This window comes from Oryctolagus cuniculus, chromosome 11, assembly GCF_051225735.1.
Source record: "Oryctolagus cuniculus isolate XC-2025 breed Fujian yellow rabbit chromosome 11, ASM5122573v1, whole genome shotgun sequence".
Taxonomy (NCBI): domain Eukaryota; kingdom Metazoa; phylum Chordata; class Mammalia; order Lagomorpha; family Leporidae; genus Oryctolagus; species Oryctolagus cuniculus.
Window position 1 is genome coordinate 109,449,566 of NC_142877.1, and position 22,512 is coordinate 109,472,077.

General features: G+C 38.9%; 1 protein-coding gene across 23 annotated transcripts in view; it reads left to right on the forward strand.

The window, feature by feature from the left end:
- RIC8B (RIC8 guanine nucleotide exchange factor B) overlaps positions 1–22,512 on the forward strand; it is a 125,351-nt gene that overhangs the window by 51,535 nt on the left and 51,304 nt on the right. For 19 of the 23 annotated variants that reach the window (XR_011380257.2, XR_016216265.1, XR_016216263.1 and 16 more), the window contains exons 5-6: positions 20,523–20,751; positions 21,766–21,861. Coding sequence is in view for 6 of the 23 variants with exons in the window: in XM_017342125.4 (XP_017197614.1) it covers positions 20,523–20,751; positions 21,766–21,861 (325 nt within the window). In the remaining 17 variants the exon portion in view is untranslated. The remainder of the gene's footprint in view (positions 1–20,522; positions 20,752–21,765; positions 21,862–22,512) is intronic. The other 4 variants (XR_016216269.1, XR_016216273.1, XM_089307584.1 and 1 more) reach the window with 1 other exon arrangement.

Below are 22,512 nucleotides of genomic sequence, written 5' to 3' on the forward strand. Positions count from 1 at the left end.
GAAATATACCATTTTAGCAATTGTTAAGTAAACATTCACTTTTATTAAATACTTCATAATGTTGTTCAGCCACTACCACCAGCCAGTTCCATAGCTTTTCCTCTTGTAAAATTAACTGTACCCACTAAATATTAATTTCTCATTACTGACTCTCCTTAAACCCTGGGAACCACCACTCTAATTTCTGTCTCTATAGATTTGACTGTTCTAGGGACCTCTTATGTAAAATCATATAGGATTTGTCTTTTTATGGCTGGCTTTTCTCAGAATAATGTTCTTAGGTTTCAAACCTTTTATAGTGTAAGTCTATATTTTTTCCTTCTTTTTTAAGGCTGGAGAATAATGCATTGTATATTTTACACTGCATTTCGTTTATGCATTCATCTATCAGTGCACACTTGGGTTTCTTCTACATGTTACCTTTGTGAATAATGCTCTTACGAACATGCTTTCAGCTCTTTTTGGATATATACCTAGAAACCAAACTGCTAGATCATATGGCAATATATTTTTAATTATTTGAGGAACCACTACACTGATTTCCACAAGTGTTATACCATTTTACATTCCACCAACAGTACACAGGGTTTCCAGTTTTTCCATATCCTTGTCAACATTTGTTATTTTCTTTTATTCCCCCTTATAGTAGCTGTCTTATAAATCTGATTTACATTTTCCTAGTGACTAGTGATGTTGAGCATCATTTTATGTGCTTAGTGGCCATTTTTATCTCTTTGAGAAAATGTCTTTTTGAGTCTGTTGCCCATTTTTTAATCATACTGTTTGAAGTTCAGTTTTAGGGCTTTTTTGTGTATCCTGGGTATTAATCCCTTATCAGATACGTGATTTGCAAACATTTTCTCCCATTCTGCGAGTTATTCTTTATTCTGTGGATACTATCTTTTGCTGCATGAAACTTTTTAAATTTTCATGCAGTTCAGTTAGTCTATATTTGCTTTTGTCATTCTTGTCTTTGATGTCATATCCAAGAATCATTACCAAATCCAATGTTTGTGAAGCATTTGCATTGTGTTTTCTTCTTGGAATTTTACAGTTTTAGGCCCATAATCTATTTTAAGTTAAGTTTTATAAAAGGGTGCAGCTTCATTCTTTTGTAAGTAGATATCCCGTTTCTCCAGCTACCACTTATTGGAATGATGGTGCTTTTCTCTATTGAATGGTCTTTGCACCCTTGTCAAAATTTATTTGACCATATATATATATATATATATATATATATATATATATATGGGTTTATTTCTGGACTCTAATTCTATTCCATTGGTCTATGTATCTTTAGACTAGTACCATACTCTTCTGATTATTGTAGCTTTGTAGTAAGTTTTCTTCCCCCAGAAACTTTTTATTTAAGGAATACAAACTTCATGCTTTTCATGAATTTGGGAATATAGTGATCCTTCCCACTGTAGCTGCCCTCCCACCTGCACTCCCACCCCTCTGCCTCCTTGTTCTCCTATTCCTTTGCTTATTTTTTTACTAAAATCTATTTTCAGTTAACTTTATACTCATACAGTTATCTCTATACTAAGAGTTCAACAAATTGTAAAAAACAACAACAAGAACAAAAAGAACAAAACTTGTTCCTCAGCAGTCAAGACAAGGGCTGTTCAAAGTCATTGTATATCAAAGTATTAATTTCACTTCTATAGATTACCTTTTATGTGATCTGTTAGTTATCACAGATCAGGGAGAACATATGGTATTTGTCCTTTTGGAACTGATTAATTTCATTAAGTGTGATATTTTCCAGTTCCATCCATTTTTTTGCAAATGACAAGATTTCTTTTTTTTTTTAACCACTGTGTAGTATTCCATGGTGTATATATCTCATGATTTCTTTATCCAGTCTTCAGTTGATAGACATCTGGGTTGATTCCATATCTTAGCAGTTATGAATTGAGCTGCAGTAAACATGGGGGTACAGATAACACTTTCATATGCTGATTTAATTTCCCTTGGAATGAAAGCCATTCTAACTGGGGTGAGGTGAAACCTCATTGTGGTTTTGATTTGCATTTTCCAGATGGCTAGTGATCCTGAGCATTTTTTTTTTTTTTTGCTTTCAAACTTTTATTTAATGACTATAAATTTTCAAAGTACAGTTTATGGATTACAATGGCTTCCCCCCCATAACATCCCTCCCACCCACAACCCTCCCCTTTCCCACTCCCTCTCCCCTTCCATTCACATCAAGATTCATTTTCAATTCTCTTTATATACAGAAGATCAGTTTAGCGTACATTAAGTAAAGATTTCAACAGTTTGCTCCCACACAGAAACATAAAGTGAAAAATACTGTTTGAGTACTAGTTATAGCATTAAATCTCAATGTACAGCACACTAAGGAAAAAGATCCTACATGAGGAGTAAGTGCACAGTGACTCCTGTTGTTGACTTAACAAATTGACACTCTTGTTTATGGCCTCAGTAATCACCCTAGGCTCTTGTCATGAGCTGCCAAGGCTATGGAAGTCCCCTGAGTTCACTGACTCTGATCATGTTTAGACAAGGCCATGGTCAAAGTGGAAGTTCTCTCCTCCCTTCAGAGAAAGGTACCTCCTTCTTTGAGGACCCATTCTTTCCACTGGGATCTCACTCGCAGAGATCTTTCATTTAGGTTTTTTTTTTTTGGCCAGAGTGTCTTGGCTTTCCATGCCTGAAAAACTCTCATGGGCTTTTCAGCCGGATCCGCATGCCTTAAAGGCTGATTCTGAGGCCAGAGTGCTGTTTAGGACATCTGCCATTCTATGGGTCTGCTGTGTATCTCACTTCCCATGTTGGATCGTTCTCTCCCTTTTTGATTCTATCAGCTAGTATTTGCAGACACTATTTTTGTTTATGTGATCCCTTTGGTTCTTAGTCCTATCATTACGATCAATTGTGAACAGAAATTGATCACTGGGACTAGTGAGATGGCATTGGTACATGCCACCTCGATGGGATTGAATTCGAATCCCCTGGTATGTTTCTAACTCTACCGTTTGAGGTAAGTCAGCTTGAGCATGTCCCAAATTGCACATCTCTTCCCTCTCTTATTCCCACTCTTATATTTAACAGCGATCACTTTTCAGTTAAGTTTCAGCACTTAAGAAGAATTGTGTATTGATTACAGTATTCAACCAAAAGTATTAAGTAGAACAAACAAACAAAAATACTAAGAGGCATAACATATCAAGTTGCTCATCAACAGTCAGGGTGAGGGCTGATCAAGTCACCATTTCTCATAGTGTTCATTTCACTTTAACAGGTTTCCTTTTTGGTGCTCAGTTAGTTGTCACCTATCAAGGAGAACAAGTGGTGTTTGTCCCTTTGGGATTGGCTTATTTCACTCAGCATAATGTTTTCCAAATTCCTAACAGGGATCACTTTTCAGTTAAAATTTAAACACCTAAGAATAATTGTGTGTTAATTACAGAGTTCAACCAATGGTACTAGAACAAAAAAAAATACTAAAATGGATAAAGTATTACATTGTACTCAACTGTCAGGACAAGAGATCCTGAGCATTTTTTCATGTGTCTATTGGCCATTTGGATTTCCTCTTTTGAAATATGTCCACTTGAGTCTTTGGCCCATTTCTTAACTGGGTTGTTTGTTTTGTTGCTGTTGTCTCTTGATCTCTTTATATATTTTGGTTATTAATCCTTTATCAGTTGCATAGTTTGCAAATAATTTCTCCCATTCTGTCAGTTGCCTCTTCACTTCCCTGAGTGTTTCTTTTGCAGTGCAGAAGCTTCTCAATTTGATGTAATCTCATTTTTCAGTTTTGGCTTTGATGGCCTGTGTCTCTGGATCTTTTCCAAAAACTCTTTGCCTATTGCCAATGCCTTGCAATTGGGTTTCTCCAATGTTCTCTACTGATCTGATAGTATTGGGCCATAGATTTAGGTCTTTAATCCATTCTGAATGGATTTTTGTGATATGTTATATTGTCATCTTCATTCTTTTCCAGTTTTTTTTTTATTTCTCTTTTGATTTCTTCTATGACCCACTGTTCATTCAGGACCCATTATTCATTCAGGAGCATGTTGTTCAGTCTCCATGTGTTCTAGAAGTTCTTAAGTTGTTGATTTCCAGCTTCATTCCATTGTGATCAGAGAAGATTCATGGTATGATTTCGATTTTTTTGAATTTGCTAAGACTTGCTTTATGGCCTAGCATGTGATCCATCCCAAAGAAAGTTCCATGCTCTGGTGAAAAGAATGTATATTCTGCATCTCTAGGATAAAAAGTTCTGTAGATACCCATTAGGTCCATTTGGTCTATAATGTTATTTAATTCTGTTGCTTACTTGCTGAATTTCTGTCTGGTTGATCTGTCCATTGCTGAAAGGGGAATATTGAAATCCCCCATTAGTATTGTATTGGAGTCTATTTCTCCCTTGAGATCCATTAACATTTCTTTTAAATATCCATGTGCCCTATAATTAGGTGCATATATATTTATAATAGTCACATCTCCTTAAACCTTATATAGTATCCTTCTTTGTCTCTTTTAACAGTTTTTGTGTTAAAGTCTATTTTGTCTGATATTAGGATGGCTATACCAGCTGTTTTTTGGTTTCTGTTAGCATGGAATATCTTTTTGCATCCTTTCACTTTCAGTCTGCATGTATCTTTTTTGGTGAGATGTGTTTCTTGTAGGCAGCAAATACATGGGTTTTGTTTTTTAATCCGTTCTTTTAACTGGAGAGTTGAGGCCATTTACATTCAAGCTGATTATTAATATGTAATGACCTTGTCCTGCCACTTTTTTTTTTTTTTTAGATTTTTATTTTATTTATTTTGAAAGACAGAGTTACAGATAGAGGTAGAGCCAGAGAGAGAGAGAGGTCTTTATCCGCTGGTTCACTTCCCAAATGGCCACAACGAACAGAGCTGAGCTGATCTGAAGCTAGGAGCCTGGAGCTTCTTCCGGGTCTCCCAGGCAGGTGCAGGGGCCCAAGGACTTGGGCCATCTTCCACTGCTTTCCCAAGCCATAACAGAGAGCTGAATCAGAAGTAGAGCAGCCAGGACTTGAACCGGCGCCCATATTGGATGCCGGCACTGCAGGCCAGGGTTTCAACCTGCTATGCCACAGCGCCTGCCCTGCCATTTTTCCATAAATATACCTATTGTTTACTTTGGATTTCCTTTGTACTTTTACTGGGAGATTTTCTGCCTTCACTTTCTTTCATAGTGATGACCATGTTTCTGTGTTTATGTGTGTGGTACATCTTTAAGCATTCAAATTTTGTAAGACTGGATGAGTGGTGACAAATTATTTCAATTTCTGTTTGTTAGGGAAGGTCTTTATTTCACCTTCACTCATAAATGAGAGCTTTGCAGGGTACAGTGTTCTGGGTTGGCATTTTTTTTCTCCTGAGACTTTTAATATATATCACCAGTCTCTCCTTTTTTTTTTTTTTTTATTGATTTTGTTTATTTATTTGGGAGGTAGAGCCATAGTCAGAAAGAAGGAGAGACAGAAAGAAAGGTCTTCTATCCACTGGTTCATTCCCCAAATGACCGCAGTGGCTGGAGCTGGGCCAATCTGAAGCGAGGAGCTGGTAGCTTCTGCTGAGTCTTCAAAGTGGGTTCAGGGTCTCAAGCACTTGGGCCATCCTTCACTGCTTTCCCAGGCCATATCTGAGAGCTGGATCAGAAGAGGAACAGCCAGGACATGAACTGGTACCTGTATGGCATGCCAGCACTACAGGTGGAGGCTTAGCCTACTGTACCACAGCACCAGCCCCTGTCCTGTAGGGTTTTAGATGAGAGGTCAGCTGTGAGTCTAGTTGGAGATCCTCTAAAAATAATCTGGCATTTCTCTTGTGCACATTTTAGAATCTTTTCTTTATGTTTTACTATAGAGAATTTGACTGCAATGTGTCATGGTGAAGATCTTTTCTGGGTATTGTGGGGAGCAATCCGGACTAGACTAAGTTACTCGAATTAGGACTTATTCTATGCATCTGCTCTCCCACAATATGGCGCTGGGAGAGAAGTAAACAGCTTCCGCACAGCTGCCTCCAGTTCAACTGATAAACTGTAGGACTTGCTCCTGATTGGAGGAGAGCAGCGTACTCGGCGTGTGGGCAGCCGAGTTGGGATTGGCGGAGGAGGACTATAAAGGAGGAGAGAGACGGCATGTACCGGGAACATCTATGGGGAACATCTAAGGGAACCCGTGCAGCCCCCGAAAGAGCCGGCCGGCGGTGTGCCGCTCCCCTGCGGAAGTGGGGAATGCGGCCAGGGGGAACTGCCCTTCCACGGAGGTGGAAGGGATAGTAGCCAACCTGGGAAGAACCAGCAGCAAACCCGGGGAGGGCCGAGCAGACGAAAGAACAGCGCAGGGTCCTGTGTCGTTCCTCCACGAAGAGGGGGAGCGACAGGTATGTCTAATAAAGTTCTGTGTGCTGCATGTACTTGAACATCCCTTTCTTTATTCAGATTAGGGAAGTTTTTGCCATATTTTACTAAAAAGACCTTCTAATACATTCTCTCTTTCCATGCCTTCAGGAACCCCTAAGATCCATATGCTGGGTCATTTGATAGTATCCCATAAATCTCCAACACGGTTTTTAAGTTTTCTAATTTTTTCTTCTTCTTTTTTTTTTTTTTTTTGGCCTGATTATAAAATTTCCAGAGATTTGTCTTCTAACTCAGATATTCTTTCTTCTGTCTCTCCAAGTCTGTTGTTAATGCTTTCCACTGCATGCTTTATTTGATCTATTGAATCATTCACTTCCAATATTTCATTTTGATTTCTCTTTAAAATGTCAATTTCTTTCTCTTTTTTTAAAGATTTTATTAATTTGAGAGGTAGAGTTACAGACAATGAGAGGGAGAGACAGAGATAGAAAGGTCTTCCTTCCATTGGTTCACTCCCCAAATGGCCGCACTGGCCAGAGCTGCACCAATCCGAAGCCAGGAGCCAGGAGCCTGGAGCCCAAGCACTTGGGCCGTTTTCGACTGCTTTTCCAGGCCACAGCAGAGAGCTGGATCGGAAGAGTAGCAGCCAAGACTTGAACCGGCACCCATATGGGATGCCAGCACTGCAGGTGAAGGATTAACCTACTGCGCCATGGTACCGGCCATCTAAAAATGTCAATTTCGTTGGAAAAATTTTCTCTCATGTCATGCATGGATTTCTTTAATTTGTGGATTTACTTCTAATTACTTCTAAGTAATCCTACTATCAGTTTTTTTAATTCTTTTTCTGGCATTTCTTCAGTCTCTTCATCTTCACATTCTAGTATTGAAGTGTTGTGTTCTTTTGGGTGTGTCATGGTGTGTTCCTTATTCTTGTTTCTTGAATTGCTGCATCTATTTTTAGCATTTGTGGAAATACTTGTTGGCTTTTTTGTTTGGTTTGGTTTTCTCCTGTGATGACTTTTATCTTTGGTCTATTCTTCTGTGGCTTAATGGATTTTCTGCTCTTTCAGTGAATACCCAGAGGTGTGTTCTGGGTGTGGCCAGGGAGCTCTGTTCAGTGCTCCAGGCTGAGGGGAGTATCCAAGGTGACACCCAAGTTGGGCGTGTTAAATCTTTTTTTTTTTTTTTTTTTTTAAATCAGAGAGGAGGTTTAATCGGCTCTATTGGTGTAGCCTCCCGCTCATCGCTCACCTTGTCTCTTCCAAGGAGACTAATGCCCAAGTACTAGCCCCAGTGGGTGCAGTATCATCCACGCTGCCACAAGAACCACAGAAAGGATCCATGCAGTCCTCAGTGTGAGCATGGATCCCACGGCAGTGACCTTCACCAGGGAATCAGGGAGCACCAAGAATGTAAAGCCACCCACAGTGACTGCCCAAAGACCCAGCCACTCCCTGTGCTCTCCCACAAAGCCACAGTGTTTTCACAGTCCCAGCACAGAGCACCCCCCAGCCATGCTTGGTTGTCTCCTCTGGCTGGTTGCTGGGCATGTGGACACAAGCTGGTGCAGCTGTTACATATGTCAACCCGACTAGTTACAAGACACCGGTGCCCTGTGGTTGGGAAGAGAGAAATGTGCCCCTTTCTTTTTCCCTCTAGGTTGGCAGGTACACTATTCCCCACAGGGCTTAATGGCGGACTCACACCAGGCTCTTCCCTCAACTTTATCACCAGTGGCTTGTGTCGCTGCAGTCAGGTCTCACCTCATTCTCCAAAACTGTTGCTGAGACTCTTGGCTGCTTGGGGTCCTGAGTTGTGCACATCCGCACTTTCCACATAGATCCATAGTGTCTCTCTAATTTGCATGGCTTTTCCTTTGCGTTTTTCTCCCTAACTCTTCCCTTAGATTGCACTTTCTCCACTTTTTAAAAACTATCTCCCCTTAGACTAGAACAGCAAGCTGACTATTCCGCCATCTTGAAATTCAGACTTTATTCTACCATTAACTCCTCTTATAGATATTTAGCCTTTTTTTTTTTTTTGCTTTATCTCTTCAAAATATGAACATGCTGAGATCTCTCCCATTTGGAGTAGAAGTAAATCTTTCATCAGATCCGCTCTTTAGAGCTATCAGCCTGTTTCTTTCCTTTCCTTGACAGCTAAGATTTTTCACAGTGTTGCCTGTACCATTTATGTCCAAACATTTTGGTTAAATCCCTAAATCAGAAAAGATGCTTAAACATACCTTCCCATGTATTGATTTGTATTGATATAAATACAAATATATCGTAATATTATATATATGATTATATATATTCTATTATATAAATATTCACGTACAAGGGTACTTCAAAAAGTTCATGGGAAATGGAATTAAAAGATGTTTATTGTGGTGCAGAAAACTTCTTTAGTCCACTCAATTTTTTCATAAAGCATACCTTTGGAAAATTTTTTTTTTTTTTTTGACAGGTAGAGTGGACAGTGAGAGAGACAGAGAAAGGTCTTCCTTTGCCGTTGGTTCACCCTCCAATGGCCGCCGCGGCTGGCGCCCTGTGGCCGGCGCACCGCGCTGATCCGTTGGCAGGAGCCAGGTACTTATCCTGGTCTCCCATGGGGTGCAGGGCCCAAGCACTTGGGCCATCCTCCACTGCATTCCCTGGCCACAGCAGAGAGCTGGCCTGCAAGAGGGGCAACCGGGACAGAATCCGGCGCCCCGACTGGGACTAGAACCCGGTGTGCCGGCGCCGCAAGGCGGAGGATTAGCCTAGTGAGCCGCGGCGCCGGCCCACCTTTGGAATTTTTAAGACCCCTCTTATGTATAGACCTTACATACACTGCTAATGATTGTACGAAGTAAATCATGACAATTGTATATAAAAATAAATAATAAAAAGAGACAATATGAAGATTAATTTTTAAAAATAGGTGTTAAGAGAGGCCAGTGCTATGGTGTAGTGGGTAAAGCTATTGCCTGTGGTGCTGGCATCCCATATGGAGGCCAGTTCGAGTCCCAGCTGCTCCACTTCCAATCCAGCTCTCTGCTATGGCCTGGGAAAGCAGTGGAAGATGGCCCAAGTCCTTAGGCCCCTGAACCAGTGTGGGAGACCCGGGGGAAGCTCCTGGCTCCTGGCTTTGGATCGGCACAGCTCTGGCTGTTGCAGCCAGCTGGGGAGTGAACCAGTGGATGGAGGACCTCTGTATCTCTCCACGGTTGCATACACCCCACTCCACTTTGCAGATATCTGATTTGTACCTATTATTTTCCCTAGTCATTCTTCATCCCAATCTAATTAGGCTTCTATATATCCTTTGCCAGCATACCTCTGATTTAAGGTCATCAGTAAACTATCTTAATGTAACATCTAAGACTCTTTTTAATGTCCCATCCAATTCCACACGTAAATACAAAGACCTTTCTGGTCTTACTGTCTACTAAGTTGTCTCCTTTAGAGACCTTATCATTTGTTTAAACATAGGGACTTGTTTTCATTTTTCCATAGGTGCTATAGTCTCTTTCTCTGTTATTTTTGCTATTCCATTCTATAATGGAATATATCCATTGTTCAAAAGCTGCATAATAGTTGCCATACTGTGTGCCTAGTGGAGTGCTTTGTTTACCTTTTTTAATACATCAAAGTGGTGGGTAAGTTTATTCTCCCTTTATTTTTGAAATATCTCACTAGTTATAAAGTTGTTTTCTCCTCAGCCTCTAGGTACTACAGTGATTCAGACTCAGCCTTTACAGTCATTCAATCCACACTCCTTTGTTGCTCTAATCTCATCTGTTCTCTTTAAATACTAGCTATATGTCAGTGACTTCTCAGTGTATTTCTCTATTGTGGATTATCTTCCCTGAACTCCAGACTCACAACCAATTTTCTATTAACATCTCCACCTGTAGGTCTAATAGACAATTCACACTTAATATATCCAAAATGAACTCTTAATCTTCCCCTAAAATCTGCTTCACCTATAGTGTTTCCCATTGTTTTTTTTTATGTCATTGTTAAATATGTACCTTTTGTCTTTAATCTTTTTTCAAAAAATTTAGTTTTTAATAGATTCAATGTGGTTTGTAGATACAATTCTAAGAACATAATGAGATTCCCTTCCTCTCTCCCTCCATCCCCCTTCTTGCTCCCACTCTCCTTTTTCTCCTTTTTATTTTTAATTTTTGAGATAACATTTTAAATTTATATTACAGTAAAAAGGCTTAGTACTTCACTGAATAAGAAGTTTAAAAAAACTAGAAGACCCCAGTGTAGTGAGAATATAGACAAGAGCTGTAGTCAGTAATTGAATGGAAAAATGGCCATTTCACTCATATACAGTAAATTTTGAAGCAATCACATATTATTAAATCTCTAGTATTATAACATTCTGAATCATTGCTTCGACAAAGGTATAAAACAAAGCTTTACAAAACTATATTTATAGCAGTACTGATACATGCAGGCCTTTGTTTTTTTCAAGATTTACGTATTATTTGAAAGGCAGAGTTACACAGAGAGAGGGAGAGACAGAGATCTTCCTCTACTGGTTCACTCCCCCTGCAATGACTGGGGCTGGGCCAGGCCAAAGCCGGAAGCCCAGAGCTTCTCACAGGTCTCTCACGTGGGTTTAGGGGCCCAAGGATTTGAACCACTCTGCACTGCTTTCCCAGGCACAATAGCAGGGAGCTGGACTGTAAGTGGAGCAGCCAGGACATGACCTGGTGCCCATATGTGATGCCGGTATCGCAGGCAGCAGCCTTACCCACTATGCCCGCCCCTCTTTTTTATTTTTTTTTAATTTTTGCTCCCATATATAAGGGAGAACATGTGGTATTTGTCTTTCTGTGTCTGGATTATTTCATACAACATGATATCCTCCAGTTGTATTTGTTTTTGCTGTAAATGGTAAAATTTTGTGTGTGTATAACACATTTTCTTTACTCATTTGATGTTGGAAATTTTGGTTGATTCCAAATTTTGACTATTGTAGACACTGTTGCTATAAACATGGTGGTGCAGGTATCTCTTTGATAGAACATGTTCATGTATTTTGGGTATATATCTAGTAGTGGGATTGCTGGATTATATGGCAAGTCTATTTCTAGTTTTCTAAGAAATATCCACATTGTTTTCCACAGTGGCTGCACTAATTTACGTTCCTACCAACAGTATATAAATGTTCCCCTTTGTCCACATCCTCCCCAGCATTTGTTACTTTCTGTGTTTTGGATTGTAGCCATTCTGACAGATGTGAAGCGATATTTCATTGTGGTTTTGATTGGCATTTCCCTGATGGCTAATGATATTCAGTACTTTTTTCATATATTGGCTGGCAATTTGTATTTCTTCTTTTGAGAATTGTCTGTTGAGGTCGTTTGTCCATTTCTTAACTAGATTATTTTGTTGTTGTTGAATTTTTAAGTTGCTGATATATATTTGGGATATTAATCCTTTGTCAGATAGATTATAAATATATTTTTTCTCATTCTGTTGAATGTCTTTTCACTCTGTTGATCATTTCCTTTTCTGTGCAAAAGCTTCTGAGTTTAATATAGTCCTGTTTGTTTAGTTTTGCTTTTGTTGCCTGTGCTTGGGGATTTTGTCCAAGAAGTTGTCCCCTATATCAGTGTCTTAGAGTGTCTCCCCTATGTTTTCTTCCAGCAACTTCATAGTCTCAGGTCTTTGATCCATCTTGACTTGGTTTTTGTATATGGTGAGAAGTATAGATCTAATTTCATTCTTCCATATGTGTGTGTATATGTGTGTGTGTGTGTTTATATATTTTTGGTAGTTATTGTGAATGCAGTTTCTTTCTTGATTTTCCTTTTTGTAAGTTTATGATTAGCATTTAAAAATCTGTTTTTTTGTATGTTTATTTTGTATCCTGCAACCTTACTGAATTGGTTTGTCAATTCTAACAGCTTTTTGGTGAAGTATTTAGGTTTTCCTGTGTACAACATCATGTAATCTGCAAACATAGATAATTTAACTTCCTCTTTGCCAGTTTTGATGCCCTTTATTTCTTTTCCCTAATTGCTTTTGCTAAAACTTTTTTTTTTTAAGATTTATTTATTTATTTGAAAGTCAGAGTTACAGAGAGAGAGGAGAGGCAGAGAGAGAAGGGTCTTCCATCTGATGGTTCACTCCCCAATTTGCTGCAACGGTTGGAGCTGCGCTGATCCAAAGCCAGGATCCAGAAGCTTTTTCCAGGTCTCCCACGCAGGTGCAGGGGCCCAATGGCTTGGGTCATCTTCTACTGCTTTCCCAGGCATAGCAGAGAGCTGGATGGGAAGTGGAGCAGCTAGCTCTAGAACTGGTGCCCATATGGGATGCTGACACTTCAGGCCAGGGCATTAACCTGCTGTGCCACAGTGCCATCCCCTAAAACTTTCAATACTATATTGACCAAGAGTGGTGAAACTAGACATCCTTGTCTTGTTCCAGACCTGATAAGAAATGCTTTCAGTTTTCCCCCACTCAGTATGCTATTGGCTGTCGGTTTGTCATATATGGCCTTTATAAATTTGAGGAATGTCCCTGCTATACCTAATTTGTAGAGTTTTTTTTTTCATTAAAGAATGTTGAATCTTATCAAATGCTTTTTCTGCATTTATTGAGATGACCATATGGTTTTTGTTCTTCATTCTACTGATGTCATTTAAGACATATATTGAGATTTGCAAATGTTAAATCACTCTTGCATTTCTGGGATAAATCCCACTTGATCATGATGTATAACCTTTTTTATGTGGTTTTGGATTCAATTTACTGGTATTTTGGTGAGAATCTTTGCATTTTTGTTCATTAAGGATATAGGTCTGTATTCTTTTCATGACATGTCTTTGGATTTGGTATCGAAGTGATGTTGGCCTTATACAGAGTTTGGCAGAGTTCCATCCTGTTTAATGTTCTGGAATGGTTTGAAAAGTATTGGAGCTACTTCCTGTTTGAATGTTTTGTAGAATTCAGTAGTAAAGCCATCAGGTTCCAGACTTTTCTTTGATAGAAGACTTTCTATTACTGCTTCAATCTCACTGCTTGTATGGGTCTGTTTAGGTTGTCTATATCTTCTTATTTTAATCTTGATAGGTTATATGAATTCAGGAATTCATCCATTTCTTTGAGGTTTTCTAGTTTATTAGCATATAGTTCTTCATAATAGTTTCTTATCATCCTTTGTATTTCAGTGGTGTTGGTTGTAATGTCTCGTTTTTGATCTCTAATTTTATTTATTTGAGTTTTTCCTTCTTTCTTTGTTAGTTGGCTAGAGGTTTATCTATTTTGTTTATCTTCTCAAAAAAACAACTTTTTGTTTTGTTATTCTTGTATTTTTTTTAGTTTCAATTTCATTTATTTCTGCTGTGAACCTTATTATTTCTCACCTGCTGATTTGGGATTTGGTTTGTGCTTGTTGTTCTAAGTCTTAGAGATGCTTCATTACATATCTCCTCTTGCTGTCTTTAGGATTCTCTCCTTGTCTTTTAATTTTTGATAATTTGACTGTAATACACCTTGGAGAAGATCATTTTTGGTTGAGTCTGCTTGCGTTCTTTGAGTTTTGTATCTGGATGCCCACGTCTCTTTCAAGATCTGATAAATTTTCAACTATTATTTCATGTAGCAGGTTCTCAATAGCTTTTTCCTTTTCTTCTCCTTCAGGAATACCTATAATATGAATATTTGGTCACTTAATGCTATCCCATGTTTCATATCCCACTTTGTTCATTCTTTTTAATTCTTTTCACTTTTAGTTTTGTCTGATTGGGTTATTTCAAAAGTCTTGTCCTAGAGGCCAGAAATTTTTTCCCCTGCTTCGTCTGATCTGCTGTTAAAGCTCTCAGTCATATTTTTTATTTCACTGATTGAAGATTTCATCTCCAAAATTTCTATTTGGTTCTTCTTAATGAGTTGTATCTCCTTGGTAATAGTTTCATTCATGTCATGCATTGATTTTCTTATTTCTTTAATCTATCTGTATTCTCTTGCATCTCACTGAGTTTCCTTACAACCATCATTTTGACTTCTTTATCTGTCATTTCATAGCTTTTCTTCTGTTTAGGATCTAATTCTGGAAGATTATTGTTCTTTTGGAGGCCTGATGCTATGTTGCTTCTTAATGTATCTGTATATTGATGTCTGTGCGTGTGGTGTAGTTGTCCCTTGTTATTTATGGAGTAAGTTTTATTGGAAAAGAGTCTATGGATTGGCTGAAATCCACAGTATCACTTGGCTTATTCCTTTGGCTTTCGCTTTGGCTGTAGGTGTGCCCAGGAATATATTCTTGGAGTGATTTCTTTTGTCTTAATATCAGTTGTGTCTGTAAGTGACACTGTGGTCTAGTCTACTGCAGGTCTTAGTGATTTCTATGTGGCTTCAAGATGAACATGGGTTTCCTAGGGTGTGTACCTTTGGTCCACAGAGAGTTTCTTAGTCTCCCTTGTGATTGTGATAACGAAGGCCTCATTCTTGACTCCGAGAGAGACAAGGTTTGTTGTCCTGTTGTTCTACTGGCAAACCTGAGTGATTCCAGGGCTTGTGGCACCAATTGCTGTGGCTCTAGGGTTGTGTGATGTAGATGAACCCTTCCTCAGGTCTTGCTAAGAGAGTCCGACCGGTACAGTGGCTATGACAGCAACAGCCCTAGTCCTAGGACTAGGGAATGTGAACTGAGCCCTGCCCCAATCCTACAGGGTGACTACAAGGTATGCAGGAGATTTTTCTCATGAGGGTCTGAGTGCAGAGTGGTGTAATGCAGGTAGGTTCTTCCCTGAGTCCAGTGGATACATTGCAGTGGCACTGAAAAATCTAGAATGAATTATTACAGTCCTGGTGTTTCATAGTGTAGTGGAGTCATTACTCAGATCTCACAGAGTCGAGCAGATTTTTCTATGGGCTACTTGTGGTGTTAGCTCCCAGAAGCTAAGGTGAATACCCCCCAGCTCTTGTGAAATGCTAATGCCGTAAAACTCTCCCACAGTTGCAGGATGCAGGGCTTCTGTCATTTGCCCTACACATTGCCTGACTCTGACTCTGATTCTGGTAGGAGTGGAACAGAGGCTCACTGCGTAACTTTCCCCTGACAAGCATGGTGCTCTGTGGGATTAGAGGAGGGAAGGAAGCAATGTGGCTTCCTTGCTCCGAGCCCAGTGGTTGCTCACGCCCCTGTCAGCTCCCCAGGCTGCAGTAAAGTCAGTGGGTGACTGTGGAATGTCCGTCAGCTAAAACTGCAAGCAGCGGGAGCACAGGGATTTCTTTGCACCTTGAATGTAGTAAGATGGCAGCTTGTAGCCAGCAGCAGGCTGTGCTGCACAGCTGACTGCAGCGGTGTTTCTGTCTTCTCTAGATTTAGTACTGTTCTGTTCTTAGTATCACAGTAGTATGAATCTGTTCACATTGAGTTCATATTCTAGCATCATGGCCTAACTTTGAATTATCAGCTGTCATCTTAAAAACTTTTTTTTCGGGAGTCCATGTTGTGGCACAAAGGGTTAAGTTGCCACTTATTATGCCAGCATTCCATATCACAGTGCCAGTTCTAGTACCACTTCTAGTCCCAGCTGCTCCACTTCTGATTCAGCTCCCTGCTAATGCATGTGGGAGAGCAGAGGAAGGTGGCCCAAGTATTTGGGCCCCTGCCACTCACATGGGAGACCTGAATGGAGTTCTTGGCTCCCAGCAGGCTGGCCCAGGCTCAGCCATTGCAGCCATTTGGGGAGTGAACCAGTGGATTGAAGATCTTTCTGTCTCTCTCTCTCTTTGTATTTCTCACTCTACCTTTCAAATAAATAAATCTTTAAAAAAACTTATTTTCTTCTGTTTCCTCTCTTCCTTCCTTCCTTATTTTGAGTAGGAGGAAGTGGAGAATCATAAATGACACGTAATAGCCAAAGAAATTTTGAACAAAAAGAACAAAGCTAGAGGTATCATACTACATAGTTTCATGAAATATTATAAAACCATACTAGTCAAAACAATAAGGTACTGGCATAAAAAGAGACATACAGACAAATGGAATAGAATAAAGAGCTCAGAAATAAACCCGTGCATATACAGTCAACTCATGTTTGACAAGAGTGCCAAGAATACATAATGGGGAAAGAATCATCTCTTCAACAGATGGTGTTGGGAAAACTGGATTTACATATAAAAGAATAAAATTGGACTATTATTTTACACAAGACACAAAGTTGATTCAAAATAGATTAAAGACATAAATGTAAAATATGAAATAATAATCTTTTGAGAAGAATACATAGGGAAAAAACTTGAGACATTGGTACTGACATGATTTCTTTGATGTGAAACCAAAAACACAGGCAACAAAAATAAAAATAAACAAATGAGATTATATCAAACTGAAAAACTTCTGTACAGCAAAATAAATAATTAACAAAATTTTAAAAAAATCTATGGGACGGGAGAATATAATTTTGAATTGTATTATCTGTAAACGGATTAATTTCCAAAGTGAATTAGAAACTTTTAACTCTGTAGCCAAAAAAACCAACCTGATTTAAAAATGGGCAAAGGACCTATATAGATATTTCACCAAAGAAGACATACATCTGGCTAACAGTTAAAGGAAAAGGTGTTCAGCAGTGGGGTAGGCATTGTGGCACACTGGGTTAAGCTGCCACTTGGGATGACTGTATCCTAAATGGACAGCCAGTTTGAGTCGCAGCTACTCTGTTTCAGTGGCAGCTTCATGCCGATGCCCCTGGGAGGTAATGGATAGTGGCTTAAGTCCTAGGGTTCCTGCCACCTACGAGGGAGACCTGAATGGAGTTTCTGTCTCCTGATTTTGGCCTACCCTAGCCCTACCTATTGCAGCCATTTGAGGAGTGAACTAGTAGCTAGACCTTCCCCTACCCCTGTCACTCTGCCTTTCAAATAAGTGGATCTTTTAAAAAAAGGTTGGTAAACATCACTAATCATCAGGGAAATGAAATCAAAACTGTAATAAGGTATCACCTCCCACATGTTATGATGGCTATTTCTGGAAAAAAAAAAAAAAGTTGGTGAGGATGTGGAGAAAAAGGAACCTTTATATGTTGTTGGTGGCAATGTAAATTAGTGTAGGCATTCCAGAAAATAGTATGGAGGTTCTTCAAAAATTAAAAGTAGAATTAGCATGTGATCCTGCAATCCTACTTCTGGATATATCCAAAGGAAATAAAATTACTATCTCAAAGAGGTGTTTGTACTTCCATGTTCATTACATCTCTATTCACAATAGCCAAGATATGGGAACAACCTAAATGTCTATCAGTAGATGAATGGATAAAGAAAATATTATTCATCCTTACAAAGAAGGAAGTCCTGTCCTGTGTGCAACAACAAAGATGGATCTGGAAGATACGATAAATGAAATAAACCAGACACAGAAGGACAGATACTATGTGATCCCTCCTTTATGAGGAATCTAAAATAGTGAAACTCATAGAACCCAACAGTGGTTACCAGAGGCTGGAGGGAGTGGGAAATGGTTTCAGGTATGCAAGATAAATCAATTCTGGGGATTGCTGTACAATAGAGCCTGGAGTTAGCAGTGCTATATCGTATACTTTGCTACTAAGATAGTTCTTAATGTTAAGTACTCTTACCACAAAAGAAAAAATATTCTTTAGAAAACACTTCTTATTTAAGAGAATAGAAGCAATATCTTTTGGAAATCTTATAATTTGTTTAAATAGACTTGCTAGCCTTGAAAAAAAAGCCTCAAATAGAAAGAAGATACAATCTGGGAAGATTTGTTACTGTAAATCTACATAAGCCATTAACATGCTCTTCGATGTCATTTGGTGTTAAATTACGTTTAGTTCAGCATTTGATAGAGGACTAGATTTAAGATTGCCTTCCGTCTCCCACAACTAACAAGGCTTTAATCGAGGAATTAAGGAGTTCTAAATAGGCCTTGCTTTTGAATCTGCATATCAGGAGGGGGCTGGGAGCAGGAGCAGGAGGATGTCATGTCCCAGTGATTAATGATCTCTACGGAGCTGAAAAGGAGAGAGTAATATACACAGTATTTCTACCCCCTGGAGTAGGAATGCAAACACCATTGTGCAGATCTGTGCATAGTCACTGACTTCCTGGTAGCTGGAGAATTTCATACACTCTTCTACCACAAATAAAACTGTCAGAGAAGTGACAGAGCTCAGAAAGCTGGCCTTCGTTACTTAAAAAGAATAGTTCAAACACAGTGAGCCAGAAAATTAATTTTGTAGTTGTTTGGGAACCTGGTTGTTTAATAAGAAATGAGAAAATGGGAACTTTTCTTGAAAAGCCTAAAACCTCCAAATATTTGTTGAATCAAGTGAAACTGTATTTGATGTCTTAAATTTACTGAATTCCTGGAAACTGTTTGCTTTAAATGAATTTAAAGGGGAAACATTCCTTTTTAATGAAATGACCCATCTTAAACTTTTCAGTTTAGTTTTGTCTGATAGGTTCAGGGACTCATACTGTCAATGGACTCCAGAGCCTATTGCCCTGTGTAGGAAAAATCCCAACATTTCAGAATGGCTTGTATAGTTTTAGAAAATAATTCTAAGGTAGAGTTCCATTTTTGTTCTTCTCTTATCCCTAGTGAATCTTCTTGGTATTCAGTAACAATTTCCAACTGCTTAAGTCAGAAGTGAAACATTTCAAACTATAGATAAGGAACTACAGATGCTTGGAAATTTTTCTTTATAAGATTATGGAGAAAGCATTATATTTCAATTACCCTTGATAATTTACAAATAACCAAAATTAGGGATTTTGTGTAACAGTAGCAATCACAGCAGTAGGTTTTAGTGAAGACAATCAAATAATTTCTATTTTACCAGGAACTGTTTATTCATAGGATTGGTTAATTTTTGTTCATGGTTCTTATTTTTTGATGCCCTGTCCATTTCCACTCACTGTTCAGTGTTACCTACTTTCTAGATTGATTTCTTACCAATTTAAAATTTTTCCATAACAGGAAAAAAAAGGAAATATTTATTCTTGGGGCAGTGGAACCACACTGCAGGGCAAAGGAAAGAAAAACTCTTGTATTTTATTTTTTCTTTGTATTTTTATCTTCTGTTTATTAGGATGTCAGTATAATCTAAATTAAATTTTAGACTACAGTGGTCTAAATTAAGACAGCATCCGATGGATTAGGCCCTGAATTTAGTTTCCAAGTGGTTAGACTTTTAAATTATATTTGCAAGAGTTTATTTTTAGTGAGGATATGGTTATTTTTAGATCTGCTTCTCTGTCACTAGGAAATGTAATGCCTGTCTTTCCATTGTTGTTTATCGGGAAGTTTTGAGGCACAGAGATGTAAGATCCAGTTAGCATAGAACATCGTCTCTCCTTTGAAATGAACATGTGAAATATTGTGTGGAAAAAAATATGTTCATTAAGAACATTTCTAATTTTGAAATTGCAGATATCATTTTAATCTAGTCTACACAGAGTAACAGAACAAGACTTACAGGGAATGCCAAAAATACAAGGTTTGGGTTCCCCCTACTGGTTTGCATCCTAGGCTGTGTATTCAGTAATGCATAGCAGAAAGGCTAACTAGCTATGTTGGCCTCATATAAAGAGACCCAATGATGAAAGAGGGAAAATGAGCACCATTTCCCTTTTCCTGCAAATGTTTTACCCAAAATGGGATGATTTAAAAATTGTATATTCTGCATCTGGAAAGAACAAAACATAAACCTACAGTATTTGGTTTTTAATGTTGTTACTTCTGTGGTAAGCTGCTTATATGCAGTACTTCTCAAATGTTTTATGTTGTCATCTAAGGAACAATAAAACAAGTGTAAATCTACAAAAGGATCTAAAACCCCATGGAAAAAATGCAAAGCTAGCAGTGTTGTCATAGTTAATTTAAGAGCTGCCATTAAAGCTCACTAATTCCTATTTTAGCATTTCAGAAAGTGACATGACGTTATGTGATTGTGTCTGTCCATTTAACATCTGTTCTTTGTAATTTGTCATATGTATTTGAAATAGTTCTTTATTTTCTCTTTTAGTAAATTCTAACTAATGTTAATGGCTCATTTTGAAAAAGAAAAATTTTAATTGATTCCAAAAAGTCATTTCTGATCTTACTATGCTTGTTGCTTCTCCAATCAAATTAAAATGCTGTATTTTTAAATTGCTTTTCAGCAATGCAGTCAACCTTTTAAGCAACGTTCCGGTCTCTTGTTTGGATGTTCTTATTTGTCCATTAACCCATGAGGAAACAGCCCAAGAGGCAACGACTCTAGATGAACTGCCAAGTGAGAAAACAGCTGCAAAAGAAACAGTTTTGAAAAACAATACCATGGTTTACAATGGTATGAATATGGAGGCCATTCATGTTTTACTCAATTTTATGGAGAAGAGAATAGACAAGGTAAGGCTAATAAAATAGACGCCTTGAGAAGCCATTTCTAAAGCATATGAGTGTGCCATACATACAAACACACACCAGAGCGTGATTTCTAAATCTAAGCTTTTCTTACACTTGTAACTGATGAGTGATATAATCATTATAATTTTTTATTACCATATATGATAAATTCCTGAAACCAAGTGAATGTATTTGGTTCACTGCTGAAAAGTATGTTCATGTAACACCAAAATGAAAATAGTTCCTGAAAACAAAGAAAAAATTAATTGCTGTTCCATGTAAAGACTTTTTTTTTTTTTGACAGGCAGAGTTAGACAGTGAGAGAGAAGACAGAGAAAGGTCTTCCTTCCGTTGGTTCACCCCCAAAATGGCCGCTACGGCCGGCGCACTGCGCCGATCCAAAGCCAGGAGCCAGGTGCTTCCCCCTGGTCTCCCATGTGGATGCAGAGCCCAAGGACCTGGGCCATCCTCCACTGCACTCCTGGGCCACAGCAGAGAGCTGGACTGGAAGAGGAGCAACTGGGACAGAATCTGGCCCCGACCGAAACTAGAACCCAGGGTGGCAGCACCGCAGGCGGAGGATTAGCCTACTGAGCCGTGGCACCGGCCCCATGTAAAGACTTTATAAGTCCAAAAAGTTGGCCCCTTACAGACATATTTTCTATCATACCTAAAAGTTATCTTTATATAAAAAAAAGACATTTTCAATTTTGTACTTAATGTGAGCTATTTTTTTTTTGCTGTATAACTCACTTTGTCATGTTACTGTATTAAAAGGTAGCAAAGTAGTTTAAGAGGTTACCAAAACCTTTTGCCTCCTTTAAGCCCAGTGACTGAGCCAGTGGGAACCCTAGAAAATGTAGGAAAATCCAGGAAGGACAAAACAGGCATTCATAAACATGAAGTTGCCACCCTCCCCCTCAACCCCACCAAGAAGTATTAATGTGCTCAGGTACATGGAAGAAAATAATACTGTTAAAAACTAAACTAATGTAGCATGTATGATTTTCTTTATAGGGAAGCAGCTATAGAGAGGGTCTAACTCCAGTTCTCAGCTTATTAACAGAGTGTTCCCGAGCCCATCGAAACATCAGAAAATTTCTCAAAGACCAGGTAACCACTTTATGAGTATTACATCTCAAAATTGTTTTTTTTATATGGAGTTAATGAATTAACTGATAATGTTTTCTTTCAGAAAATCAGAAAAATTAGTTTAATCTTTGAACTCTTTCTTATCAAGAAATAAGTGAACTTGTGTATTTTTTGAGTCACTCGTTATTTTATTAACAAATATTTGTGAGATATACTGTGTGCCATGTTCTAAGCATTGTTCTGAGAACTGAACAACAGATCAAGTCTCTGCCCTTAATGAATTTCCTTTATAGTGGATTGGCAAAATGTTAACAAATAAATATATAATGGCAGGTAGTATAAATGTTCTGAAAAAAGATAAAGCAAGGGAAGAGAAAAGGGAATAAGAGAATGCATCTCTTGGCCGGCGCCGCAGCTCACTAGGCTAATCCTCCGCCTTGTGGCGCCGGCACACCAGGTTCTAGTCCCGGTCGGGGCGCCAGATTCTGTCCCGGTTGCCCCTCTTCAAGGCCAGCTCTCTGCTGTGGCCCGGGAATGCAGTGGAGGATGGCCCAAGTGCTTGGGCCCTGCACCCCATGGGAGACCAGGATAAGTACCTGGCTCCTGCCAACGGATCAGCGCGGTGCGCCGGCCACAGGGCGCCAGCCGTGGCGGCCATTGGAGGGTGAACCA